This window comes from Seriola lalandi, unplaced genomic scaffold, assembly GCF_002814215.2.
Source record: "Seriola lalandi dorsalis isolate HSWRI2012SDOR001 ecotype SW California unplaced genomic scaffold, Sedor1 jcf7180002054354, whole genome shotgun sequence".
NCBI classification, from domain to species: domain Eukaryota; kingdom Metazoa; phylum Chordata; class Actinopteri; order Carangiformes; family Carangidae; genus Seriola; species Seriola lalandi.
Window position 1 is genome coordinate 95,880 of NW_019524907.1, and position 27,014 is coordinate 122,893.

General features: G+C 44.4%; 5 protein-coding genes and 1 long non-coding RNA gene across 9 annotated transcripts in view; 4 read left to right on the forward strand and 2 right to left on the reverse strand.

Moving 5' to 3' along the window:
• narf (nuclear prelamin A recognition factor) overlaps nucleotides 1-5,511 on the forward strand; it is an 8,527-nt gene extending 3,016 nt beyond the window's left edge. For both annotated transcript variants that reach the window (XM_023408138.2, XM_087174462.1), the window contains exons 7-14: nucleotides 30-148; nucleotides 493-622; nucleotides 938-1,010; nucleotides 1,285-1,422; nucleotides 1,587-1,744; nucleotides 1,836-3,485; nucleotides 3,971-4,448; nucleotides 4,589-5,511. In XM_023408138.2, the coding sequence (XP_023263906.1) occupies nucleotides 30-148; nucleotides 493-622; nucleotides 938-1,010; nucleotides 1,285-1,422; nucleotides 1,587-1,744; nucleotides 1,836-2,083 (866 nt within the window). In that variant the 3' untranslated portion in view covers nucleotides 2,084-3,485; nucleotides 3,971-4,448; nucleotides 4,589-5,511. The remainder of the gene's footprint in view (nucleotides 1-29; nucleotides 149-492; nucleotides 623-937; nucleotides 1,011-1,284; nucleotides 1,423-1,586; nucleotides 1,745-1,835; nucleotides 3,486-3,970; nucleotides 4,449-4,588) is intronic.
• A 60-nt stretch (nucleotides 5,512-5,571) lies between these two features.
• Nucleotides 5,572-7,503, forward strand: LOC111656424 (uncharacterized). Its single transcript, XM_023408135.2, has 4 exons — nucleotides 5,572-5,731; nucleotides 6,346-6,711; nucleotides 6,794-6,918; nucleotides 7,007-7,503. The coding sequence occupies exons 1-4, from the start codon at nucleotides 5,656-5,658 to the stop codon at nucleotides 7,130-7,132; spliced, it is 693 nt and encodes a 230-aa protein (XP_023263903.1). The 5' UTR covers nucleotides 5,572-5,655; the 3' UTR covers nucleotides 7,133-7,503.
• Nucleotides 7,504-8,171: 668 nt separating this feature from the next.
• On the forward strand, nucleotides 8,172-18,187 carry fdxr (ferredoxin reductase). The gene is made up of 12 exons (XM_023408111.2): nucleotides 8,172-8,636; nucleotides 8,953-9,038; nucleotides 11,493-11,588; nucleotides 12,883-13,005; nucleotides 13,095-13,208; nucleotides 13,358-13,459; nucleotides 14,501-14,608; nucleotides 15,458-15,542; nucleotides 16,651-16,850; nucleotides 16,922-17,093; nucleotides 17,171-17,344; nucleotides 17,942-18,187. The coding sequence occupies exons 1-12, from the start codon at nucleotides 8,555-8,557 to the stop codon at nucleotides 18,070-18,072; spliced, it is 1,473 nt and encodes a 490-aa protein (XP_023263879.1). The 5' UTR covers nucleotides 8,172-8,554; the 3' UTR covers nucleotides 18,073-18,187.
• On the reverse strand, nucleotides 12,658-16,109 carry LOC147819028 (uncharacterized). Of its 2 annotated transcripts, XR_015437365.1 has the most exons (3): nucleotides 15,626-16,109; nucleotides 15,426-15,535; nucleotides 12,658-13,633 (listed from the first exon to the last, which is right to left on the reverse strand). It is a non-coding gene; the product is annotated as an uncharacterized LOC147819028 (long non-coding RNA). The 2 variants fall into 2 exon arrangements; XR_015437364.1 differs by having other exon boundaries at nucleotides 12,658-15,535.
• A 1,003-nt stretch (nucleotides 18,188-19,190) lies between the features above and the next one.
• Nucleotides 19,191-22,902, reverse strand: mrpl38 (mitochondrial ribosomal protein L38). Its single transcript, XM_023408113.2, has 9 exons — nucleotides 22,781-22,902; nucleotides 21,887-22,075; nucleotides 21,672-21,803; nucleotides 21,388-21,593; nucleotides 21,219-21,291; nucleotides 21,092-21,137; nucleotides 19,964-20,122; nucleotides 19,549-19,685; nucleotides 19,191-19,426 (listed from the first exon to the last, which is right to left on the reverse strand). The coding sequence occupies exons 1-9, from the start codon at nucleotides 22,863-22,865 to the stop codon at nucleotides 19,290-19,292; spliced, it is 1,164 nt and encodes a 387-aa protein (XP_023263881.1). The 5' UTR covers nucleotides 22,866-22,902; the 3' UTR covers nucleotides 19,191-19,289.
• Nucleotides 22,903-23,190: 288 nt separating this feature from the next.
• trim65 (tripartite motif containing 65) lies at nucleotides 23,191-27,008 on the forward strand. Of its 2 annotated transcripts, none has more exons than XM_023408108.2 (8): nucleotides 23,191-23,333; nucleotides 23,702-24,153; nucleotides 24,264-24,359; nucleotides 25,364-25,594; nucleotides 25,710-25,896; nucleotides 25,974-26,063; nucleotides 26,183-26,400; nucleotides 26,679-27,008. In XM_023408108.2, exons 2-8 carry the CDS (start codon nucleotides 23,725-23,727, stop codon nucleotides 26,985-26,987), a joined length of 1,560 nt encoding a protein of 519 aa, XP_023263876.1. In that variant the 5' UTR covers nucleotides 23,191-23,333; nucleotides 23,702-23,724; the 3' UTR covers nucleotides 26,988-27,008. The 2 variants fall into 2 exon arrangements, with proteins under 2 accessions (XP_023263876.1, XP_023263877.1); XM_023408109.2 differs by having other exon boundaries at nucleotides 25,728-25,896.
• The last annotated feature ends 6 nt before the right edge of the window (nucleotides 27,009-27,014 follow it).

Sequence of the window (27,014 nt, forward strand, 5' to 3'; positions counted from 1 at the left end):
TGTGTGTGTGTGTGTGTGTGTGTACACAGGGTGGATCCGTTACTCGGAGCGGGTCCTGGGCAGCTTGGTGACCCCTCATATCTGCACAGCCAGGTCTCCTCAGCAGATCATGGGCTGTCTGGTCAAAGACTACTTCTCTAAGCAGCAGGTGAGTGGGACTAGTTACCTGTCTGAGGTCAACTAGTCAGTTAAAGGTCAGAGTTAACTTGTGCAGGTAACTGTATCAGGAACGGCTCCTTGGGCAAATAAAACATGATAACAGTGTAAGTAGTGTGTCTCCTGAGGGTTAAACTGCTGCTCTGAGTCTGAGGTCTTCAGGAGAAGGACTCTGTCCAGATGTTGACTGGATGAGGAGGAAGCGGTCTTGTCTGTCACATCTGGACAGAGCAGTGATGTGAAGGCGGTTCAGCTCTCACAGTGGATAGAAACATGAATCGCTGTGGTGCTGCAGGTAGATTATCTGACTCCTTATGTTCGCTCTCGTCCCGGCAGAAGCTGAGTCCAGACCAGCTCTACCATGTGGTGGTGGCTCCCTGCTTTGATAAGAAGCTGGAGGCCGTCAGAGAGGAGTTCTGCAACAGTCTGCTGGACTCCAGAGACGTGGACTGTGTCCTCACCTCAGGTTGTCCCTATACTGAACTACACTATACTATTACATTAGAGCTGACTCAGCACAAACAGACAGGTTAGAGCCTGAGCCACAGAACACCTGGTCCTCTACGTCACGTCTGGTGCGGACATTAAAACCTGTTACAGTATTTGTAGTTTGACTGTAGAGCTCAGTGTAAAAACAGACTCATTTGAAGAAGGCTTCTTCTCCTCCTCCTCCTCCTCAGCTCCTGTTACTCTCTTCTTCTTCTTCTTCTTTCTTCTTCTTCTTCTTCTGACACTAAATCTAATGAAGACGTTTCAGTAACTGTGATGTTTGATGTTTCAGGTGAGATCTATCACCTGATGGAGCAGAAGAAGGTCTCAGTGGAGGACCTGGACTCTGTTCCGCTGGATCCAGTGTGAGTACTGGAACTAGTTTCTTCTGTTTGTTACCTCAAGTAGACCAGACTGGACCAGAGTGGATCAGACTGGATCAGGCCAGAACAGACAGGACCAGACTGGACAGTGTGTTGATAACATCACGAGCGTGACTGATGACAAACTGATGATGAGTCGTTTCTGACTCTACATGTGTTTGATATTTCCAGCTCTACACTGACAGAACTATGTTATTGAATATTGATTATTGATTACATATTGATATCTTCACTGAGTAGCTGTCATTGGCTGCAGGCTGGGGGAGGCGGGAGAGGCAGCGCTGGTGAGGCACGAGGGCCGAGGTTCTGAAGGTTTCCTGGAGCACGTGTTCAAACATGCTGCCAAAGAGCTGTTTGGTCTGGAGGTCCATGAGATCACGTACAAGACCCTCAGGTGAGACTCACCTGGACGCTGACACCTGCACCGCAGCGTTCATTGATGTCCGGTCATGGTTTTCATGATGTCGCTGTGCCTCAGTGGGAACCCTTGAACGTCTACAGCGTCATGTTTATGACTGATGTGTCTCTCTTCGTGTCCTCCGTGTCGTGGTTTCACAGGAACCGAGACTTCCAGGAAGTGACCCTGGAGCGGGACGGAGAGACTCTGCTGCAGTTTGCTGCCATCTATGGTTTCAGGAACATCCAGACCCTGGTCCACCGGATGAGGAAGGGACGAGTGCCGTACCAGCTGGTGGAGGTTCTGTCCTGCCCGGGAGGTAACTCTGCGCTGCACATGTTCACTCCTGTCAGTCCCACAGAGACCTACCTGCTCATGTTAACCCCCCCACCCCCCTTGTGTCCACTCAGGGTGCTTGAGTGGCCGCGGTCAGGCTGAGAGCGAGGCGGGAGGACGGGTGGACAAAGCCCTGGTCCAGCAGATGGAGGACTCCTACAGCAGCCTGCCGGTCCGTCTCCCAGAGGTCAACCCCGCCCTGCAGACCCTCTATCAAGACTGGCTCCAGGGCCATGACTCCCCCCAGGCCAGCACGCTGCTGCACACCCAGTACAGAAACCAGGGTCAGGTCCACGCACAGCCCCCCCACATGCAGTGGTGAGGACAGGGTTTTACTTTAAGACATGATGGTTGAATGAGGACCGCCTAAGCTCGGTCCTGATTCTGCTTGGACCATCTCCATCCTGCTGACGACCACGAAGGACCTGCTGAAGAGCTGCTGCTCTATGGACCAGGGACTGAATTCTCTGTATGTGCAGTTCTTCCACCTGACCACAGGGGGGCGATGTCTGTCTTTACAACATGGCCAAAGCTGAGCCTGAGGAGAGATGAGGTCCAGACTGAAGCCTTGATGTCACTGAGCTGCTCACATAATGACTAATAACATTAATTAGGTACAGAGTCGTCTGATTGTCCGGCTGCTCTGAGACGTCAGGAAATCTGAAGCATGTGTGAAGTATTTATGCCAAAATACAAAAATACAAAATGCAGAGCAATAATCCAGAGAGCAGAAACATGTAAAAGCTTTTAGCAGAACTGGAGCTGATGACCTGAACTTTGACCCTGAATGTGAAAATAAAGTCTAGTCCAGAGTGAGCAGGTTTTACTGTGTGTTCAGGGCACTGCCACTGTTCCTCTGTGTTCTCTAACACAGCTGTGCAGCAGTGTGATTGTCTTATCTCAACACTCAGTTGAAAGTCCAGCTGCTAATTCAGGAGATCAGAGGTCATCAACTTTTCCTTTCACAGCGTTAATCCGTCCCAGTGTAGAGACTCATATTATTTTTAATGGTACAAGATGAATTTGTTTTATTTTCATTCCACAAACTTTTATCATGAGATCAAACATGCGTGTTAATAACTAAAACACTCTGGATGATGACGTCGTCGCTCACTGAACAGCCTCTGTACAGTTCATGTGTTCGTTCGTATGAAAACATATTAATATGAAAACTGTGACTTCCTGCAGGAAACCTACAACAATAAAACACTTTGACCCAAAACCGTGTTTCACTCTAAACAACATGTTGCAATAACTTGCATTTATCACCTGCTGCTGAACGCTCACCTTATTAACATACACACACAGAAATAAACACATGAACAAAATGTAGAAATACAGAAATAGATCAATATATCAATGAAATGAATACACGTGAAAATACAGGAATAACCTTTGTCGTTACCAAAATGTATTTATGCTTGTGTCATTTTTTGTTCTTTAGTTACTTATAAACCACAGACTGACCGTCTGTACTCACATGTAGGCTGCACCCATGTTTCTCTCTGCCCTATTCTTCATTTCTCCCTTTCTCTTTCTTTTAATCCACTTATCTTTACAACCGCGAAGGCGTTTCACCTCTTCCTCCTCATCCTTCCTCCTCCTCCTTACCTGTTTGGAAACTCCCGCTGGAGAGGTGTGTTTCACCTGGGATCATTTCCCGTGACCTGTCACTTCTCCTTCAGAATCGATCGATGGTTCTCTCCTGACAGAAGCAGTCTAAGGTAGGTCTGAGTCTGTTTGCATTTCTGTTTGTTCTGCACTTGAAGCAGGGAAAGATATTGATCCAAACAAACCAAATATTTTCTCGTGATAAGGCTTTGAATGTGTACTGAATCATATTAGGTGTGTGTGTGTGTGTGTGTGTGTGTGTTTATTGTGAGTTTATTGTGAGTTTATTTGATCATAAATTTACTAAAGATAAGATGTTCTATTTGTTCCCAACACAATGTGATAAATTTCATTTGATCAAGTTGTGATTTTTAAGGGTTACTCCAATATCTTTCCACATATCAATCACTGGTTTAATCCATAACAATGTTGTTTTATATTTTGCATGTAAAATCTGAGTAGTGTAGAATTACTAGTAACTACAGCTGTCAGGTGAAAGCATTTGGGTGAAGTACAGTTTTTCTCCCTGACTTTATGGTAGAATGACGTTCAGGCGCCAGAGCGGTTCTTAACATTTACTTTGCTCCTTTCTCTGAAGACGGAAGATCCAAGATGTCGAACCTGAGCTTGTGTCTGACTTTGCTCTTTGCTGCTACTTTTCAACAAGGCCAGGCCGAGACCATATCAAATCAAGGTATTTATATGAACATACTGTATATACTGTAGATACATTATGAAGTAAGAGAAGGAAATCATAACTTCTGCTTTGTTCTCTTCCAGGAGTTTTACTGAAGTGCAACAGATCAGTGGAAGTTGAAGCTGGAGGAACTGTGACACTAACCTGCATTGTGACTTACAACTTTGAGGACCAGTTTGTCAAGCTAAAGATCTAACCTGTAATGACGCAATTATCAGCAAACCTGATATAAAGAGGATCGGCAATCATGACATCATGTCAGTGAACATCTCACAAGTCCAGAAAATGGGGAATTACACCTTCAAAGTGAAGACAGACTGTGGTGTTGATGACTTTACGGTACAAATTAACCGGTTCAACAACAAACGAGGTGTTACAGGTGAGTGGTGTGTGTGTGTGTGTGTGTGTGTGTGTGTGTGTGTGTGTGTGTGTGTGCATCATTATCACCTGTGTGTATACAGTAAAAGTCTTGGTTGTATTTAACCCACAGGTACTAACAGGTGTGTTCTTTGTTGTCAGGTGCAGTCTGGAATGTCAAAAAACCTGACCCGAAGCCAGAGCCAGAGCCAGAGCCACAGCAGGAAAGCAGGATTCCCGCCACGATGGCTGTTTGTTTCACGATCATTGCCGTCTGCATCATCCTGTGTTTCCTCTTTAGAACCAGAAGACGAAGACAAGTCATCAGAAACACGATGAAGTGCAATACTCAAGATGACCTCAGTGACACAGACTCTGTGGTGGATAAAACCCCCCTGAACCCTGAACCCCAGACCCCCTGACAACATCTGTAATCTGTGTTTCAGTATATGTGTGTGGGGGTGGGGGGTTATTCCTCAACACAGCTGGCTGTGTGTCCTCCTGCCTCTGAAACGTCAGCCTGACGTTTATCTTATTTAATTTCTTTACACTTTCAATAATCTGTGTTTTTACAGATTGATAAATGTAAATATGATGATTTGTGTTTTTATAGATTGATTGATCCATGTATATATTCTGTGATAATCTGATTAAAGGGTTATGTCACCATTTGAACACATGCAGTCTCCTCATGATGAAGAGTATGACCCTGTGCTGTGCTGTGATGAGTTGCATTATGGGAAATTTGGGATCCAGCATTTTTGGGATTAAATTACAAGGGATTAAAAACCAGGAGAGAATTTCCTCCTTTTTCTAATGTCACTTGGAAATCCACCTTTATATATAATATTATATTATATTATATTATATTATATTATATTATATTATATTATATTATATTATATTATATTATATTATATTATATTATATTATATTACATGTTACTGTTGATAATGACATGAAAAAGATAATCATTGTTACAGTGACAGGGTGTTAATGTGTCAGTCATGGTGCAGATTAACTCAGCCACTGTACATAACACATCTTCTGTGTGATGGAAAATAAACATCTGTCAGTATCAAGCACTTCCTCGTCTTTGATGTGACTGTGATGTCTCAGAGCGCACACACACACACACACACACACACGCACACAGTTTCCCCTGTACACCACACTGCTCTCTCTGAGTGACAGTCAGTCAGTTGTGGGCCTGCAGCCCGGCTCACAGGATGGAAGCGTACTCGTGGAGCTGTGTGCTGGGATTACTCTGCATGCCTGCTGAGGTTATACTCCACACCTGGACAGGTGAGTGTGTGTGTGTGTGTGTGTGTGCGTGTGTGTGCATGTGTGTGTGTGTGAGAGAGAGACTGGATGGAGGAGTGTGAGTCGTCTGTTCCTGTTTGTCATGTTTTTGTCGTTTGAGCAGTGAAACGACCGGTTGATTCTTTACTTCAGTAAAAGTACAACAGTGAAAACTAAAAGTCCTTCAATCACAATCTGAATAGTTCAAAGTCATTTTATCAGCAAACCGTTCTCAGAGTGTTAGAACTAACAGCATCGTTCTGCAGGAGAACACTTTGTTACTGGTTCATTAACGTCTCACTGTTTCCTGCAGATGGTCTCAGTCGGGTTCAGGGACTCACAAGTCAAACAGTGGAGAACCACTGGTTTAATTATGTGTCATAAAATTCTTTTTTTTTAATGATTTTTAAACTTCATCTAAAATGTGACCTTTGACTGTGGCTGCTGAATACAGTTAAACAGGAAGCACAGTTTCACTGAGCTGTAGAGTAGACGTATAAAACTTGAGTAAAGGTTGGCAGAGGTGATAACTGTCTGACCCGTCTTCAGTTTCCTGACGTTTCTCTACATGAACAACTCACTGCTCTCAGTAACCGTCCTCCTCTTCCTCTCCACAGTGTCTCAGGCCCCTCTGTCAGTGTCTTTCCTGAGAGTAAACTCATCTGCTGAGATCACGTGCACCACGTCGCTGTCTAACCCGATGGGGCTCTACCTGCACAGGCGCTTCAGTGGTGACAGGGACGTTGTGTTCCTATCCCTGACAGAGGGGCGAATCACCAAGCATAAAACAGATCCAAAATTTGATAACCGAATTGTAGTAACTGCGGACGAGCAGGTGATGGAGGGCTCTGGGTTCACGCTGAGCCTGTCTCTGCTGGAGCTGGACGACACCGACATGTACTACTGCAGCTGGATCCACTTCAGTCAACAGACCCACCAGAAGGAAACCCAGTCCAGCAACGGCACCATCATCATTGTCAAAGGTGAAAGGACACACACATACACACCGTCCATTCATAATGAGAATTTATAACTTGTTATAAGCTTTGTTGTTGTGTCTCACAGAGGAGGGCCTCCAGGAACCGTGCAAGGACAAGATTCTGGATGTGACCTTGATTTCCTTGAGCATGACAGCGTTCGCCGCCGTACTGGTCCTTTTCATTGTAGCACTGATTCTGAAATGCAGACGCGTAAGTACGAAGCTGACTTATTCTCTCATCAGCACGAGCAAAGACGAACAGCACTGTGTTCAGACGAATGTGTTTCTCTGTGTTACAGTTCAGAAAGACCTTCAGACCTGCTGCAGAACCACGCAGACCCACCAGCCCTCGGCACATCTGTCCTCAGCACTATCCCTACATGATCACATCTGCAAACCCTCTGGACTTCAGGGGCATCTTGTGAAGAGCTGAATGTGTCATATATGCAGAGTCTGTAATGACTGAGGTCTACAGCTCGACCCATTAGAGCTGCTTCATCTCTTGTTCTCTTCTTTTCATTTCCTTTTACACAAATTTGTGTTGTTTGCAGAAAAGTGATAGAGCCACCACATCCTGTATGATGTGTGGTGCACGGACATGTTTGCGTGTGAGCGGTGCTGTAAAAACACACACTGCAAAACAGAGCATCTTCTTGTTCCATGTTGTGCAACACGTTTGCTTGACCTTTTCAGTTTTACATCATGATTACTGTATGTTTCCATCAAGAGATATTGTTCTTTCTGTTTCTGTCTGTCTTGATTTGAACATTAAAGCTTTTTCCAGCGGTGCTATTCAGTTTAATGTCACCTCTTCTTCCTTCACCTGTGTCTTTATTTAAAATCCAGACAATTGTTCCTATCAGCTCATGTACCGTCAGTTGTTTAACCTGCTGCTCTCTCTGAACGAATAATCATGTGTTAGGTTTTTTCCATGCCACTTTCTGAATATGTGTAAATAAACAAGAATACAAAGAAGTGGTCACACCCTGCAGGACTGAAGCTTTTACTTTAGCTTTCAGTTCATTGCTTATATTCATGACCTCGGGCCTGTTGAAATGAGACAGAAGAACATCTTAGTGGAGCAGGTCTTATTGAGGCGCCAGTTGTTTCAGTACACACTGATCTCCGCATATACATCTGTGTGAAACTAAAAGTGTCTTAATGTGTCTGTCTAATATGGCCTGGTTTTTTTTTCTACAGATATTTTAAAGCATGAGCTAGAGTTATTTTCTGTTTCTGTTCATGTTCAATGGGCAGAAAATAAAACAATAACTATCATTCAGTCCCATTTTCAAAGTTTAATTCTTCAGGTTTAATATGATGCAATGTTTTTCAACAGAGAGGCATTAACTGTACAGAGAACTGTCAACAGGTTTATTTAGTGTCACATAAACTGAAGGTAATCGATAGTAAAACTCGTGGAAAAGCGCTAATATAAAAACAGCTGCACCGTTCCTCGTGTGGAACCTTCGTTCTGAACTGTCGGTTTCCCAGGGACGACTGAGGGGATAACACAATGTGCAGCCTTGAAAACTGTGATAACACTGTGAAACAACTATGAAGTTAACGTTATTGAATTAAAGAAACGCGTTTTGAAGCGCGTAGACGTGGTGAAGTTTTAGCATTAGCATTAGCTAGCTAGCTAGCTAGCTGAGGGCACGGAGCCTGTGGGAAAAACTTCCCGGGAAACATCAACGTTTTTTGGGGGTTTCATCTTTGCTCCTCCTGCTCTTGAGTCCAGCAGAGGCTGCTATCTGAAGCGGGTCGTCGAGAAACCAGAACACCATCAAACTGGACTGAAAGTGTTTTCTTAGTTTAAAGCCCGACAGCCTCCGTGGCAGGAGAAGATGAGCGGCCACAGACTGCTGCTCCCCGGGCTGAGGCTGTGGACTTCGGGGAGAGGTCGGTGGATGAGTCGCCGTCACGACGGTGAGTCTCTGCACCGTCTGAACTCCGCTCTGTTCAATGCTAACATGTTGCTAACACACTTTACTCCATTATGATTTGTCTAAGTTGTTTATTGGTCAAACTACACACCTTTTTAAAAAAAAGTAGACTTCACTCAGTGATTCGGAACACACCACGTTTATATCTATAAAATATAATGTACAACTTCATGCCTGACTCTGGTGGCTTAAATCTCAGTTAGATAACTGACACTGACCTTTTTTATGTTTTTATAACTGCAGCTCCAAACTTAAAGATTAAGAGAGTTTCACTGCTTTGTCTTCTGTTGACTCTGCAGGTGCATGTTTTTCCTCCTGCAGTCCAAAGGTGTGTATTGTTGGAAGTGGGCCAGCAGGTTTCTACACAGCACAGCATCTGATCAAGGTAATTTACCACCCTTTATGGCCAGGTGTTTTCATCTCAGACTCAGATGAAATACCAGGCAAATCAATGTTTTTTTTTATAACACTATAAAAAAAAAAGCAGTTCTGCTCATTGATGTGAAACATTTTCTGCGACAGTCCAATACTCCAAAGATAAAGGGACTGAATGAAAACTGAAGCTGATTGTGATACGAGTGGGGATTTCAGCGTGAATGATAATATTTTTTTGAATTTCACTGAAGAAAATCTAAACATGATGGTGATGATGGTTTGATTTTTGTTTTGGTTTTGTACCAAAACAAACATGTTTCCACTCATCTGGAGAATATGATTTAAAGACTGAGGCGTCTCTGTAGCCTCACGCTCTGATGTTACTTCATCAGAAAAACACAGCTCCTGTGATTTGGATATTGCTCTTGGACATGTTGCAGTTTTAATAATATATTGATTAATTGTTCAGCTCTTGTGGAAAAAGTGTGACAGAGTGTCTGACAGGTTGATATGAACTGTTGTCCAATCCTCATGTCCTCATGCTCGTCTTCCTGGATTTTCCACAAGATACTGGTCCGGCAACACACAAATCATTGTTTCGTTTTCGTGCATATTGAAAACATCATTCAAACTAACACAGTGTAGGTTGGTAAAGTATGTGAACCCCATCGGCTAATGGCATCAACAGAAGCTAACTGGAGTCAGGAGTTATCAAACCTGGAGTCCTGTCAATGCAACCAGATTGGAGGTGTGGGTTAGAGACACTTTGACCCACATTTGGAGTTTGCTGTTCATAACGCTCAGTAACGTTAACAAAGAAGAAATTGTTTGTGTGGTGTAGAAAAGCTCTGCATTCTGCATCCTGAACATCATCATCATCCCAAAGGTGAAGCAGGGTGGAGGGAGCAGTATGATTTGGGGCTGATTTGATGCCTCTCGACCTGGACAGCGCCACGTCATCGAGGGGAAAATGAATTCTCAAGTTTATCAAGGTCTCTTCTAGGGTAATTTCAGGGTGTCTATCCACCTGCTGAAGCTCAGGTGATGCAGCAGGCCAGTCAGGGCCCAGACCTGAATCCAGTAAAGATACTGTGGAATGAGCTGAAGAGAAACGTGCAAACCAGACATCCTGAAAATATGTCTGAGCTGAAGTTGTGTTTAAAGAGCAACAGTCCAAAATTCCCCCTGAACATTGAGCTGCTCTGATCAGCAGCTACTGGAAGAACTGGTTTGAGGTCATTGTTGCCAAATGAGGTTCAACCAGTTAATAAATGCAAGAGTTCACTTTTCCCACCAGCACTGTGAATGTTTAATTGCTCTATTCAATAAAGACACAAAAGATTGTAATTGTGTGTGCATGTGTGAAATATTAGTTTATGGAAACTGTGTTTGTCTGAAAACCAGAAGCAGTAGAAAACGGTTCACACACTTTCTTGCCACTGCAGATGGAGCTTATTAGGTCTTATTGAGTCACCAGCTATTTCAGTACATGTTGATCTCATCATATACATTGTGTGACTAGTCCCTAACATGGCCTGGTTTTTTCTATAGTTACTTTAAAGCATGAGCTAGAGTTATTTCCTGTTTCTGTTCATGTTGAACAGTCTACTGACATGAGACAAATATTTAAATGGTTCAGAAAAGTAACAGAACAGTCTGTGGATGTGAAGTGGCTCATAGAAATAAAACATATTCCAGTAATAATTATCATTCATCATTAACAGGTTTATAATAAAAAACCTTTTGTATCATTTTGTAGTCGGTGAATTTCCTGCTGTGTCTCACTGAGCTCCGAGGACACAGTAAAGTGTTAGCTTAGCAACCAGAATTAGCATTCCCTTTTCCCATCATGTCTCCTGAACTCTCCAGGTCTTTGTTAAATTTATTGGACGATCAGACTGAGAGTCTGCAGCATGCTAACAGCTCTGTGAGGCTGGTTTTAGCTAAATGCTAATGTCATCATGCTAACAGCTCTGTGAGGCTGTTTTGAACTAAATGCTAATGTCATCATGCTAACAGCTCTGTGAGGCTGTTTTGAGCTAAATGCTAATGTCATCATGGTAACAGCTCTGTGAGGCTGTTTTGAGCTAAATGCTAATGTCATCATGCTAACAGCTCTATGAGGCTGTTTTTAGCTAAATGCTAATGTCATCATGCTAACAGCTCTGTGAGGCTGTTTTGAACTAAATGCTAATGTCATCATGCTAACAGCTCTGTGAGGCTGTTTTGAGCTAAATGCTAATGTCATCATGCTAACAGCTCTGTGAGGCTGTTTTGAGCTAAATGCTAATGTCATCATGCTAACAGCTCTGTGAGGCTGTATGCAGACACAGTGCTGTTTTAAGCTAAATGCTAACATGTGTAGCATTTAGCTTTAGGTGTAATGTTTGTTGTCTGTGCTCATTTACTTTAATAACTGCAATCTGAATCATTTTTGTGTTTTTTATTTTTGTTATGCTCTCAGGCTCAGAAACACGTCCACGTGGACATCTATGAGCGGCTGCCCGTCCCTTTCGGTCTGGTCCGGTTTGGAGTGGCCCCTGATCATCCTGAAGTCAAGGTCTCTGCTTCTGAGAACCAGCACTGTTTGTATTATTGTACTATTATTATTATATTAAGAGCTGCAGGTGCAGTCTGTGTTCAGCTGTCACACAAACAAAAGCAGGAATGCTTTTATAATGCAACATAATTCGTTTGTGCTCAGATCGAGAGCTGCGGTTATTTCTGATTACCAGAGAAACCTGGTAGAAACAGTTTGTTGTAGCAGTTTATCATGAAAGGTGTATTACAGAAATATTTAGCCTGTCTGGAAAAAATGTTCCTGGCATGTGTGATGGAAAATGTAATTAGCCACTTATATAGATAAACCTGTCAGATAAGAAACAGACCTGCTGGGCCAGGAAATCTTTACACCCTCCTTAAACCATAATAACTTCCTCCTTAATGATGAAACATACAAATAGATAAAAAAAAGTAGGACTGCTCGATATGCAAAAAATCATTGTGATATGAGTCATGATTTCAGTCGGAATGACGTTTTTCATCTTCACCGACATTTTTCTTGACATCTAGAGGATATGATTCGTAGACTGAGGGCGTCTCTGTAGAACCACAACGCTTATGTTTCTCACCTTCATCACAAAAACTGCAGCTCCTGTGATTTGGATATTGCACTTTGTCACATTGAGATTTAGATTATATTTAGATTTATTGTACAGCTCTAAGATATGTATTATCAATGGATCAGACTTGATTTGTATCACACTTTACATACAGTGTTGTGCAAGGTGTTACCACCACACGCAGAGCGATAAATGACTAAGTTATAAATAGAAGCAATGAGACGATTATAACAGGAAGTAAGGAAACCGGACGTGATGATATTGAAACAGAGGAGATGCACTGATGTCAGTAAAACCTGAAATTTTGCTTCACATCAGGTGATGTGTGGTGTGCGATGCAATCTCAGAAAGTTTCCACATTTCCCTCAGGCAGTAAAGAGAAAATGAGAAACAAACCACACCTGAGGGGAAAAAAAACCACTGCACTGACCAGATTCTTGTCTGTGTGGGAGAGCAGACAGGAGCTCTGCCTCCTGCTATTTATTATCTGTGTGATTAATTGGCCAATTATTTTCTCAATTAGTTTATTCATTGTTTTGTATACAAAAAACTCACATTTAAATTTTCCAAAAAGTCGTTATCAGTCTTTTATCCGAGCAAGAATCCAAAACTCAGACGTGGAAGTGAACAAGAGAAATAATCAACTGACCACAGAGAAGATGCAGTGGGTCTGATCTCACAGCAACCACAAAAATCGGTATTGAACACTTCCCGATCTCCTCGTCTTTTCAGAACGTCATCAACACATTCACACAGACGGCCAAACACTTGCGCTGTTCCTTCTACGGAAACGTGAATGTGGGGAAGGATGTGAGTGTCCAAGAGCTGCAGCGAGCGTACCACGCAGTCGTACTGGTGAGAGCACGAGGAGACGATTCCCCGCCTGCAGCCGAAATCGCCTTCATATAAAACCTCCTCATGGTGTGTTTGTGTGTCTCCCGTAGAGTTATGGGGCTGAGGGGAACCGGACTATGGGAGTCCCAGGAGAAGGTCTAGCTGGTGTGTATTCGGCCAAAGACTTTGTGGGCTGGTACAACGGGCTGCCCAGCTGTAGACAGGTATTCTTACAGTAAATGTTAAAAGTTTCCTGTAAATCAGATAGGTATTCTCAGAGAGTTATCACATCAGTTGTGGCATTTTTACTTCCTGTTTTGCTTCTTATCAGCAGATCTCTATCATTCTCTCTTTTATGCGTTTGTCTGTTCAGCTGAGTCCAGACCTGAGTTGTGAAACAGCTGTTATTCTGGGACAAGGTAACGTGGCCCTGGACGTAGCCAGAGTCCTGCTGTCTCCCGTCGACATGTTGAAGGTGAAAAACACACACCCGGTTAATTAAGGTCAAACTGCAGAGATGCACGTTTAACAGAAGCAACCACACAGCATCACATTCAATGATCAAAGCTCATGAAGGAAACGAAAAAATCAGAGGAGTGAAGACTCTTTATCTGCTGATCTCATCGTCAGAGTCGTTGCAACAGGATGACTGAGGAGAAAAACAACTTTAATCAAGATGAGAAGAAATAGGCCAGATCAGTGTCTCAGTCTCTGCACGTGTTTTTGATAATAATGATAATACAAGAATAACAAATGCCCCTAACACCTGTATCGTATCAAAACACTAATCTGTGCACCGATACCACACAGTTTATTAATTAGTGCCACGGGTGCTCAGCTCCGAGTCACTCCTCTACAGCTGAGAGGAGTGCCTTCTTTAGAAACCCACCTTTTTTCTACAAAATTGCACCTTGTCACCCAGCTCTCTCATACCTGCACGTAGAAATGTGATTCAAACTATAAAACGGAGGAAAACTTCTGCTCTCTCAAAAAGACAGGAACTGTTTTTACATAGCATGTAAACTTGTTTCAGAGCAGTGAAGAAGAACTGATTTTTCTTTTTCACAGTGGAAAGTGGCACCAGAAAAAAGGCGACGTGTCCCGTATGTAAAGGTATACACTCGTGCACTCTCAGTGTATTACAGTGCAGTCCGATACAGCAGCTCTGCCGTAACGTCGTTGCACAGCTAAAGGTGGTGCTGTACTAAATTACAACATAACATAAAGCCAGAACAACAGAACCACTGACTACGACTTTGCAGCTCAGATCACCTGAACCTGATTGATCTACAGTCGCTTCCTCTGTGTGGAAACATCTGTGTAATTGGGCTGATCAGGTTGAAACATGAACTTACAGTGTTATGAATGTCATTCATACAAATCTCTAAATAAGTGTACATATATAAATATATATATTTCCCACAGTTTCCCATGAAGAACAGGTTTGCTGTTAGTCATTGGAAACTGTCGTTATTGAAGAGGCTGAGATGGAAAAATGTTTCTTGCTTTGTTCCAGGAGACTGACATCACCCAGCCTGCCCTGGAGGCCTTGGCCCACAGCCAGGTCCGCCGGGTGCTGATTGTTGGCAGGAGAGGACCTGTACAGGTGGCTTGCACAATCAAGGTGGGTTTGACAAGAGAAAGTTTGTTTTGAATAGAATAGCAAGTGTTTTCTTTTTTACTGAGCTTTAAATTGACCTTACATAAATATAATAAAACTTTCCACTTCAACCGTCGGATTTGTTTAGGAACAACACAGGCTGCCGCGAACCGACTTCTACATAAGGTCATGCACGCTTTTATTTTCTCGCTCCTTGACTGTGGTAATGCAGTATATGCTGCATCAGGCAGAGCTCCCTTCACAGACTACAACTTTAACACTACGCAGCTGCACAGACGTTAACCGGCACCGTGCGATATGAACACATTACCCCATCTTAAGTGTCTTTTAAAAACTTCTTAAAACATTATTTTATTTGAAAGCTTTTATGAATGTTTGATATGTTATTGTGTTTTATTTTTCCACGATATGGACAATGTATATTTTCATGTAACTCACTGTTTTATGATGTGTTTGTTTTTAATTCCCCTTTTTCTTTCTGTAAAGCACCTTGTAACTTTGTTAATAAAAGAGCTATATAAATAAAGTTTATTATTTTATGTATTACTCATATTCATTAGACAGTTCAATTATCCTTCCATAAACTAATAAAACTCACAGTTTATGTCTGTTTAACTGATTATTCTGGTTCATTAAAACTTAACACACCATCATCATCATCTAAAGGTTAAAGGGCAAGTCATTGACCTTTTTTGCTCTTTTACATAATGTGAAAAACACCTGACTGCTCAGGTGTCTGTGATTATCGCGGTGTGTTTCAGTGTTTCTATAATTGAATAGAAATGTGACGATCAACCAGAATAAGCTCATGTGTTCTCACCTGTAGACGATCTTTGTTCTGCTCGTCTGCAGGAGCTCAGAGAGATGGTGAACCTGCCGGGGACCAGACCTGACATGGTGGAGGCTGACTTTGATGGAGTCACAGAAGCTCTGAAAGGTACGAGAAGACTTCGGTCTGTTCTCTGTTTTACTGTATAAACACAACACAAGAGAAGTAGACAAGTCACAGGTTTTATTCACCACAGTGAGAACATGTCCTGTAGCTCATCTACAGTCAGCTGGAGACACAGGTTCTGTTGGTGCAGCTTGGACGTTATGCGGCACTGTCCTCATCCTTGTCTTCGTCCTCGTGGTCGTCAGAGAGACGACATTGAGCTGACTGATGGTGCTGCTCTAGTGATAACAGCCTCCCGCTCAGGGCTGACCGAGAACCTTGATCTGTGTTAAACGTCAGACTCACTGAGTGAAGGATGATGTAAGAGGCTGGTGGTTTGTGTCTGTTGTCAAACTGTCAGTGATGATTTTAATGTCAGAGAAGTGTCGCAGGTTCATGTTTACAAGTAGCTGCAGGAAGTTGATGAAGACCAGTGAATCTGAACATGTTCCAAAACAACCTGACTGTTGAGGTTTGTCTTGATATGCTCTGCACATCAGCTCTGAGATACACACACCTACACACTCTTTCCATATTTACTGAAACAGCAGACACTTCACGCTGATGCAACAGCAGATGAAAGCACACAAACACTCACACGTTTAGATATACACACACATGCAACAGTTAACTGTTTTAAGATGAAGAGTAAGAACAGATTTTATCAACAAACTCAACCGGAAACAGTTTAGTCTACAAGCCTATTCATTTTAATATTTCAATAATTAACATTATCTGATCATCTGATCAGGTCACAGTTCAGTCAAATACTTTATCAATAATGTGAACACAAATCATTTAAATTCAGCTCTTTAACAAACTCAGTGACATATATATATATATATATATATATATATATACATATACATATATTAATTAATTTATTTGCAGACAAGTGTTTTTAGAGTAGACGGCTGTTCCCAGAGCAGACAGGTGTTTTCAGAGTAGACAGATGTTTCCAGAGCAGACCGGTGTTTTTAGAGTAGACAGCTGTTCCCAGAGCAGACAGGTGTTTTCAGAGCAGACAGATGTTCCCAGAGCAGACAGATGTTCCCAGAGTAGACAGGTGTTTTCAGAGCAGACAGATGCTCAGTGTTAATGTTGCCGTCAGATTTACCGAGGCCCAGGAAGCGTCTGACAGAGCTGATGTTGAAGACGGCTCTGCAGACTCCAGGTGAGACGGAGCAGGAGAGGAGGGACCAGGCCTCCCGGACGTGGGGCCTTAGATTCTTCCGGAGCCCCGTCGAGGTCCTGGCCGACCCTGAACGCCACAGGACGGCTGGTATCCGACTGGCGGTCACCAGGCTGGAGGTAAACAGGATTTCATGTGTGCAGTTGCTCGGTATGAGCTCGGTTAAAGCTGGTTACCTGTGTGTGAGCAGGGTTCAGGTGAGGCGGCCCGGGCGGTGCTCACTGGAGAAGTGGAGGACGTGACCTGCGGCCTCGTCATCAGCAGCATCGGCTACAAGAGCCTCCCCATCGACCAATCGGTGCCCTTCGACTCTCAGAGCGCCATCGTCCCGAACACCTTGGGCCGTGTTAAACAAGCCCCAGGTACAGAGTCCACAGGTACACAGACAGACATAATCAAACCCGATCACAGGTGAACTACAGTCCATGTGTCCCTCCAGGTCTGTACTGCAGTGGTTGGCTGAAGACTGGACCGACAGGTGTGATCGCCACCACGATGAACAACAGCTTTGACACGGCTCGGTCGTTACTGGACGACATGGAGTCAGGAGTTCTGGATCTATCAGCTGCCAAGTCTGGATCACAGGTCATCAGTGCTCTGCTGGAACAGAGAGGTACTGTCCTGTCACCTCACCTGTCACCTCACCTGTTGGGTCACGACAGTCACTCATCTGACAGAGGTGGAGACATATAAATTAATTTCACGAGGGGTTAAATAACAAACACTTATCTGTAAAACGTTCCACAATTCAACAGCAGCACAGACTCCGGTAAACTGACTGCAGGTCAGATCTGTGATGTGGAGTCACTTCCTCATCGTTAACTGTGTCTCCTGCTCCAAAACTCTTCTTCTTGGGTCACGTTCATTTTTTTTTTTTTCATTCATCACATTAATCTGAGATGAGGAGAAGACTTGTTGACGTGTTTTGTGCAACCAGCCGAGAATACATGAAAGTACCTGAAGGTTTTATGTTGGGAAAACCCTACTCCTACACAAACAATACACACACGCACACACACACGCACACACACGCGCACACACGCACACACACACCTTATTCTGAAGCTTCCTAAAGGAAAGTGTTGCGTGTCTCATCATGAGTCAGTGTTTAAATGGTGAATGAAAACACCGTTGATGCTTCCTGTCTGACATGATCAGTGTCTCTGTCACCAGTCATGTCTCATCAGTCAAACTGTGTTGGTGTTTTCAGGAGTGAAACCGGTGAGTTTCTCAGACTGGGAGAAGATCGACAGGGTGGAGATGAGCAGAGGTGAAGCCTCAGGGAAACCCCGAGAGAAGCTGCTGACTGTGGAGGAGATGCTCCACGTGGCTCGAACCTGATTCTCAGGTGAACCAGACTCTGACAGACACACAGCTGCTGTTGTAAATGGGGGACCACAGAGACCAGTGACTGACCAGTAACTGAGCACAGATAATAAATGGGGTTACTATTGAACATGCACTGAGTTAATTTGTCCAGATCCTAACAGCTGATTGGTTCTGACAGTTTACACCTGCTTCAGTCTGAAGCAGGTGAAGTTATTAGTAATGACCTCACTATCTACTGTAATCAACTGTGTGTGTGTGTGTGTGTGTAAACTGCATCATATTCACCATCATTAAAAATTTTATTTTATATAAAAAGATTCTTCTTTTCACTTCCTGCTGCTGTAACCTAGATCTGTCTCGTTAGCTCAGAAATGCTACATGCTAAAGTGTTAGCGGGGAAACACTGTGCTCCCATTAATATGCGTTAGTGCAACAAACATGTATCAATCCACAGATGAAAATAGTCCCTAATAATTTGAGTATTTAGGTGTTTTAGTAAATTACTTTACATCAATCAGCTGATCATAAAGCTCCAGGAAGTGTTAAACACTGAAGCAGACTAGTTTAGCCTACCTGTACCTGCAGCCGGCTGACTGGTCCTACAGTCTACTTCTTTAAAACTGTCTTAGCCAGTTTAACTGAGCCTGATATTAGTGACTCATAATATCATGTGTGGTCATGTGACTGAGGGGCAAATGAATGAATGAATGTTGTGTCATTACTCAGAAGTTTGTCAAACCTGTTGGTGATGACATGTTGATGCTGCACTCAGTTTGTCTCCACTGCCCCCGAGTGGTCAACAGAACTATTACAGGTGTAATTACAACCAACATCAGTCAAAAGGAAGTGACCTGACCACAAACAGGAAGTTATACTCACATATTAACAGTAAAGTTGAGACGAGAGAAGTGTAGGGTTATATATAACCTTTTAAAATGTGTTGGACATTTTTATCATGTTTAATGTGAGTATTTTCATGAGACATGTAACATGAATCTGTCTCACCTGTTTCATTCACAGTTAAAGAGAGAGAGTCGATATGTTATCAGTCTCATGAGTGTTTTAAATGTGAAATTAAATACAATTAAAGTTTATTAAACTGAACCAAAAACTGAGAAATCACATCGTCATCACAGCTGGAAAAGACTTTATTATCATCATTATAACATAAATATGTCAGACATAATTCTACATGTGTGAACGGGTGTTCTCAGGTGTGTGTCACGTGATCAGTATATTCCGTAGGTGTGCTCCTGTCCGTCTCTGTATCTGTCCAGGTAACGCAGCGGCTGTCGATGGGGGTATTTGACCTGGGGGGGGTGGTAGACTGGAGGCCGGATGAACTCAAAGACTGGCTCCCTCATGTCTGCCGGGACACACACACCTGATTATCAACACACACCTTCACTTTATCTGTGTGTGTGTGTGTGTGTGTGTGTGTGTGTGTGTGTGTGTGTGTGCGTCAGTGACAGTGTGTGTGTGTCTCACCGAGTGTGTTGTGGAAGGTGTCGGTGACGGACTCGTCCCACTGGCTCTGGAAGAAGGCGAGACCTGCAGGTGTGATGTCATCCTGATGCTTCCTGTAGAAATCCACCGTCTTAAAGGTACGGTGCTCCAGAGAGAGGCTGAGAGGAGAGAGAGAGAGAGAAAAGGCCAGGTGTTTCTATCAGACAGTGAACACATCAGTCACCTGTCTGGTAAATACACTGTGAGAGCTCCTGTGTCCCGAGGTCATTAAATCTACCTCCTAATCATTTACTCATTAGATCCAGGTTATTTACTCTGAACAGTGATGTGAATGTTAATGAACCTTCTTCTAACTAACTCTACATAAACAATCACAAATGATCTCATTATACAAACAACATCAGCTTCCTGTCTGGATGCTGAGTGTACTGCTCACCATGGCGACGGCCTGACGTCGTCTTGGAAGCTGACTGGCCCCTGCTGCTTGAAGAGGATGTAAACGTAGCGGTGGAAGCCTGTTCCTCTGGGAGGGAAGGGGGGCAGGTAGTGACACAGCTCGTCTCCAGCCTGGACCGCTCCACCTGGGATGTTCGCCCTGCACACCAACAGGTCACACAATCAAGCACAGGTCACATGATCATGTATGATCAAACAAATCCACTAAGGTTCTCTCCGTGAATCACGGAGCAGGAAGTGAATTTATCTTAAACTTAAGACTTGGTTGAGAAAAGAATAAATGACACAAATGAATTAATTAGCTTCCTGTCAGTCACAGTTCAACCGATGAAAACATGAAGAACTTAAAGCAGATATATGTCAGTTTATCTGTTGCTACATAGCTAACGTTAGCATTAGCAGCTGTTTCCTAACCAGTCTAGTGAGTTCATCCCCTTACTCACTAACAGCTGTCTCAAGAGGTGGAAACAAACACCAATGTTTTGCTTCTATCACTTCTTTTCTTCTACTGAAGTTAGCATGCTAACCAGCTAGCTCTGCCTCAGTCAGACCGTCTCATCACATACAGAGTCACTGTAGCTGCTGAGAGGACCCGTTATAACGTCTTGTCTTGTAAACACAGCGATGGTGAAGGTCTTGACAAGACACTTAACAGCTGTTAATGCTAACGTTGGCTATGTAGCAATAGCGACACTTCCATGTAGCTGCTTTAATGTGACTGTTTAAAGCTCAGTGACAGAAGGAGCCTCTCAGCATCAGATGAACAGAACGATAAAAATATTTTCAGGCTGAGTTTCATGTTTGTCTCTGTGTCTGTAACATGTTCTGTGGACTGAGTCTCTCCTCAGGCTCTGATGCTGCGTTCAAGTCCCATGCGACAGATAGAGAGATGACTCCCATGTTCACAGCTGTATGATTACAGTCTGTCACCTTCACTGACATCAGGTGTCTCCAAGCTTCATTACAACCTGGACACTGATGTGAACATTGTCGAAGTGTAACTCTCATAATTACTTTAACTTTGATAGTACCTGAGTGCAGAGTAAAAACAGACAGACAAGAGGAGGGTCACATGACCCCCCCAAGTTACAAAAGATGAGATACTTACACCAGCCAGTGGATGTACTCTGCCTCGTTGTCCTGAAGATGCTCATCTGAAACACATGATGTAACACAGTCAGTAAACTCTGACAGTCCATCAGTAATCTGACTCTGTGAGGTTTACTGTGTCTCACCTGGACAGGTGAGCAGGAGGGTCCACAGGGAGCCCTCCTCTGCATCAAAGCTGATCTGAGGGGCTGAAGCTGCCTGGAGAGAAGACAGCAAACAACAGAGTCAGAGAGGACAGGTGAGGGGGGGGTGCACACATTAACACACTGTTAAACTCCCAGTCCTTTAACCTACTTGAGTTGGTGTCAGTCTATTCCCATAATACACTTGGCCACTGTTGTTGTCTTGGCCGTAGTTGACACGGAGTAACACCTGGGGGAGGAAGTAGGCCTTGGGGAAGAGGTCTTTGAAGACTCCGTAGTGCTCTGCCAGTCTCTTTATATGAAACGGAGCACTGCTCTGCTCCCAGGTCTCCTGCACCCGGTCCAGAGGGATCTTAACTGGAGGAGGGGGGGGGCTGATTAATTTATTCACTGAACATTAAGAACCTGAATATGAGAGACAGTGTGTGATCTCACATGTGCGCAGACGTATGCTCCTCTCCAGCTCAGCGTTCTTCTTATTTGCCTTTATCACCTGCCGTCGCTCCCTCACCTCGGTGGTCCTGCGGGGTCTGTAGTGCGGCAGCCCGACATCCACCTGCTCTCCACCTGCAGCCAAAACAACCCTCAGCTTTACCACGAGACGTTTCAGGGGAGTCACCGACAACAGCTTCCTCCTCCGTCTCTCTCACCATGATCCGGATCAGCCTGCTCCATGTAGCCCCTGTAGGTCTTCCACCATGCCGGCTGGTTCTTGGCCTCCTCAGCTCGTCTCAGGTAACGAGTGTAGCTGCGGTACCTCTCCACCGACTCCAGTTTCTTGAGGTCGATCACGTCATTAGGCATGGGACCCAGAGGAGGGGTCCGTTTGCAGAGGGCCACTATCATGAGGAAACACCCCAGAGGTTAGTCAGTCACATAACAGGAAATGATGGGTCATGTCTGGTTGTTCCTGCCTTTACACAGAATTACACATTATACATTTAATTTGTTTCAGTTCTCTATACTTTACACTGGTGCAATTAACTTCACAGTTTGCCTAAATCTTTTACACGTTTGTGTATGTAAGACAAGATAAGTGACAGTGCTTTATACATTTATAAATTAAAACAGGACATTAAAATAGCATTTAAAAACAATACAAACAAAATATTTACATAAGTCATATCAAGATTGCATAAAATCAGGTAGAACACCATTTTAAAAGAAGTGCTGTAGTGTTAAAAGACATTAAAACAACCTAATGCACAAGATTAAACATGTTATGCATGTGATTTATTGGTGAGCTGCAGTAAACGGCGATGTTTTAAGTCCTGATCTAAATGAGCTGACAGTTTCAGCAGATCTCAGATGGTGAACGGTTCGGTATCGTATCTTCTTCTGTATAAATATTTTATCTTTTCCACTTGATCCCTCAGTTCACGTTTAATCGTCACATTTTTCAGGGGAGCCAGGTGAGAGCCTGTCTCCACAGGAGAGGACCGCACGTACCGGAGGTCTAATTCAAACTTTCCCGGACAGATTCACTGAAACCCGGACACCGTCCTGAATATGAACTCATTAATTTAACAAAATCGTTATAATACCTGTTGTTACAAACGTCCTCACATTGTTGACCCCTAAATCTGTCCCGGTCCGCAGGGCAGCGGAGCAGACTGTGCGCAGCGCCATCTTGGAACGAGTTTTTTTTTTTTTTTTCCTTTTTTTTCAGAACATACGGAAGCCGAGAGGAGCTAAACGAGTCTGCGCACTGTGACCTTTCTGTAGCGCTGACTGGCTGTCACTGTACACACAAACTATTAACATTATATTTTATGATATATTTTAACATCAGTACAGCTCTAACAAATCTAGCATAAGTTGTAGAGTAAATTTTTTATTTTTTATATATAATTTTTTTACTTCAGAAGCAACAGCATTGCTACACATATATTATATTTATTACATTATATTATATGATATTATATTATATGATATTATATTATATTATATTATATCATATTGTGAGACTGATCTGTTTCTGTGCGTTTTTAATTTTCCCGACAGAACGCGAAGGCGTCATTTTTGCGTCTGACGTCATCAGGGAAGCTCCATCTGACGATATTTAGTGTTCAGGTAGATGCTGTGTCTGTAGAAGTGGTAAGAAAAGACGTTGTGTTGTCGTTGTGTTGTATCTGGAGTGTGTGTGTGAACATGAACCGTTAGACCGGGTTAATACTGTGACCGTTGTTTGTCCCGGGACACCGAGCTACTGTAACTGACCTGGATGTAGGCTAACGTTAGCTCTGCTCCCGGGCTAAGTGACTGTGGAGCTAACGTTAGATCAGGTCTGAGCTGCTGTTGTTTAGTCTCATAACAGGAATACAGGAAGTTTAATTTTTATACATCACAAACTGTTTCTGTGTGAAAAGGTTTAAAATGTGACATTAAAGGTTTAACAGTGACACTGCTGTTACACTGATGCGTTCAGGGACCATCCTCTCATGTGTGCTTTCTCTCTCTCTCAGAGGTATCTGGTCTGTGTTCAGAGATGGAGTCTCAGAATCCAAACCTGACCTGCATAATCTGCTTTGAGCGGTTCAGGTACCCAGTGACCATCCCCTGTGGCCACACCTTCTGTCAGAGGTGCATCACCACTCACTGGGACACCAAGAGCAAGGCTGACATCGGACCTCACTGCCCCATCTGCAACGAGCCCTTTGAGAAAAGGCCCGTCCTCAAACGCAATGTGTCCCTGTCAGTCCTGACTGAGGCTGCAAACAGCAGCGGCCCCCCCAGCAGAGAGTTGCTCCTGAGGGGGGGTGAAGCGGCTAAAGCCATGCTGCTGTGTGAGCGCCACAAAAAGCCTCTGGTGTATTACTGCAGGCAGGACAAGATGTCCGTTTGCTGCGAGTGTGGCATCTCAGAGTGTGTGACCCATGAGAAGGTGCTGCTGGAGGCAGAGAGGGAGAACCAGGAGGTACAGGACCACGAATGCACCACAGCTGTTTAACATGGACCCAGACACACACTGTTTCTTCGTCATCACATGATGTGAATGTTAAACCCTCCTGTTGTCTCCTGTTACAGCTGCTACTGGAGAGGAAGAGCAAGGAGGTGGGGAAACTCATCGAGGAGACACAGAAAAGTATCAGTGAACTGGCTGAGAACATTAACCAGGCTAAGGTAACGTCCTCATATCTACCTGTCCTCAGGTGAAGAGCATCACCGGGCTTCAGTGTCAAGTCAAGTCAATTTTTATTTGTATAGCGCAAATTCACAACATAAGTTATCTCAAGGCACTTTCCAAATAGAGCAGGTCTAGACCTTCTCTTTAGAATATTATTTACAGAGACCCAACTCCCAGCAAGAGCAGCAGTAGTAGCGACAGTCAGCTAATAACATTAATATTTATTATTATCAATTAAAGTAATCTTAGCAGGTTTAGCAGCAGGTGTTAAACGGGACCATGGGGGCAGTAGGTGGTTTGCAGTTGCAGATCCAAACTCTGCAGCTCTGGAGGCCGGAGGACCTGTGGAGAATAACAGGAAGGAGATAGAGAAGGAAAATGGGCGAGAGAGAGAGAGAGAGAGAGAGAGAGAGGCAAGCTGGGCGCTCATGTCCACAAAGTGCAACCAACATGTCAGAACATGTGTAATAGATGTGGCGGCAATCTTATTTTTCTTATCAGCGATGTAGATAAAAACTACTGTACAGTCTGTGTGTTGACAACAAGAGGGGGAATATTCAGAAGCAGAAACTCCCTTCAAAACATTTACTCAAGAAAAATAAAGACTGAGTCTTTGTGCTCGACTTGGCTCCACACACTGATTACCTACAACTCAGAGCTACTGGCTGTGATGTAACTAAAGTCACTAAATACAGTTTACTGATTCTTAGTCTGGCTCTTACACCAACAACAGAAACCTTCAGCTTCACTCCTGCAGAGTTCAGTTAAACCAGCTTTAGCTCCATGTTCAGCTGCTACAACCAAGTTTAATGAGCAATCAGGAAGTTGATTACTCTCCTGCACACAAGAGACACAAGTCCAGGTGTTAACTGACAAACCCGCAGCTTTTAAAACCAGTGAAGCTTCGTACATTCTCTGTAGATAAAGAATAATACTGTATTCACCTGATGTTCCCAGATCTCACAGAGCAGACGTGTGATTCAGTGTTTTCTGTCAACAGGTGACTCTTGAGCAGACCTCAGCCTGGGTCAGTATGAAGTTCTCCACGCTGCTGAAGGTCCTGGCTGAGAAGCAGCAGGCCACGGAGCTGTTCGTCGACGAGCAGAGGGAGGCCGCCATCACTGAGGCCGAGGCCCGGCTCTCTGAGCTGCAGGAGAACAACCAGAGACTCAAAGAGAGCCAAGAACAGATAGCAGCTCTGCACCAGCTCCCCGACACAGAGCTCATCAAGGTGCTGGACTGTGGTATCAGAAGCTTTAAAATCATCAGCATCAGGACATTGAAGAGAGTTCCCTCTCCCTGTCTCTCTCTCTCTCAGCTCATCTCTGACATCCTGTCTCTCACAGTTTCCTCTCTCTCCTCAGGAGTCTCTGCTCGTAGAAGTTCCTCGTTTTAAGGACGTCCCCACAGACGTGTCCCCCAACCTTCAGGACCGCTTGAACGGGGTCACGGACGTGTTGTCCCGGGTCTCTAAGCTGGTGTCGGAGGACCTGGACAAAGCTGTGAGCGTGGCTGTGGGTCAGGACAGAGACGGTAACCTGGTCCCTCTGAAGCTGCTGGTTCCTCCTCAGTCTGGGTTCTGTGTTCTCACTCTTGTCCCTGGTCTCTAGGTTCTCCTCAGGACAAGAGGCCGATCCTCGCTGTGGTTCCCAGTCCAGCTGCTCCGTGTCACCCTGGGGGGAAGGAGGGCCTCAGCGCCTGTACGTAGACTAATGCTTCCTGTTCTGCCTCTTCTTCTGTGATTGGATATTCTGTATGTGTATTTTCTGTAAGTATCTTTTATTTTGGTGAATCACTTCCTGCTTCTTTGTCCTTGCAGACCGATGCTCTCTGACCTTTGACCCCCGTACGGCCAACGGGCACCTGTTTCTGTCCCAGGAGAACCGGCGGGCGGAGCACCTGACCTCCGGGCCCCGCCACGTCCCAGCTCACGAGGCCCGCTTCGATCACACCTGGCAGGTGCTCTGTTTTCAGGGCTTCACCCGAGGACAACACTACTGGGAGCTGCAGGTGTCCAAGCCCTGGGCCTACCTGGGGGTGAGACCTGTTCACTATCTGTGGGGGGGGTGGGGGTGGGGGGGTCAGGTCTGATACTGAGGGACAGGAGCCAGGTCAGGTACTTCACAGTGTCTGGAGACAACTGAGGCTCATTGATCTACAGTGATGTACCTGAGCTCGGAACAAAGTCTGATACAGTAGAGACCAGGTCTACAGATCTATAGATCCATAGATCTAACGTCTTCATCATGTCCCTTCCTCTCCTCATCCTCATCCTGACTCCTCTTATGCTTCATCATGTCCCCTCCTCTCCTCAGGTGACCTACGAGGCCATTCCCAGGAAGGAGAAGGGGAAGAGGTGCATGGTGGGAATGAACGAGCTGTCCTGGAGCCTGCAGCTGGACGAGCATCAGCTGAGCGCCTGGCACAACGGGCGGAGGGAGACCCTGGGGGGCCACTCCCAGCACAGCCGCATCGGGATGCTGCTGGACTATGAGGCGGGGACGCTGACCTACTACGGAGACGGAAAGACCAGGCTCCACGCCTTCCACTGTATCTTCACCCAGGAGCTCTTCCCCGCCTGCTGGATCGGGGAGGGGGTCAGCATCACCCTCTGCTCAACATGAGGAGACTGAAGAAGACCCCCCCCCCCT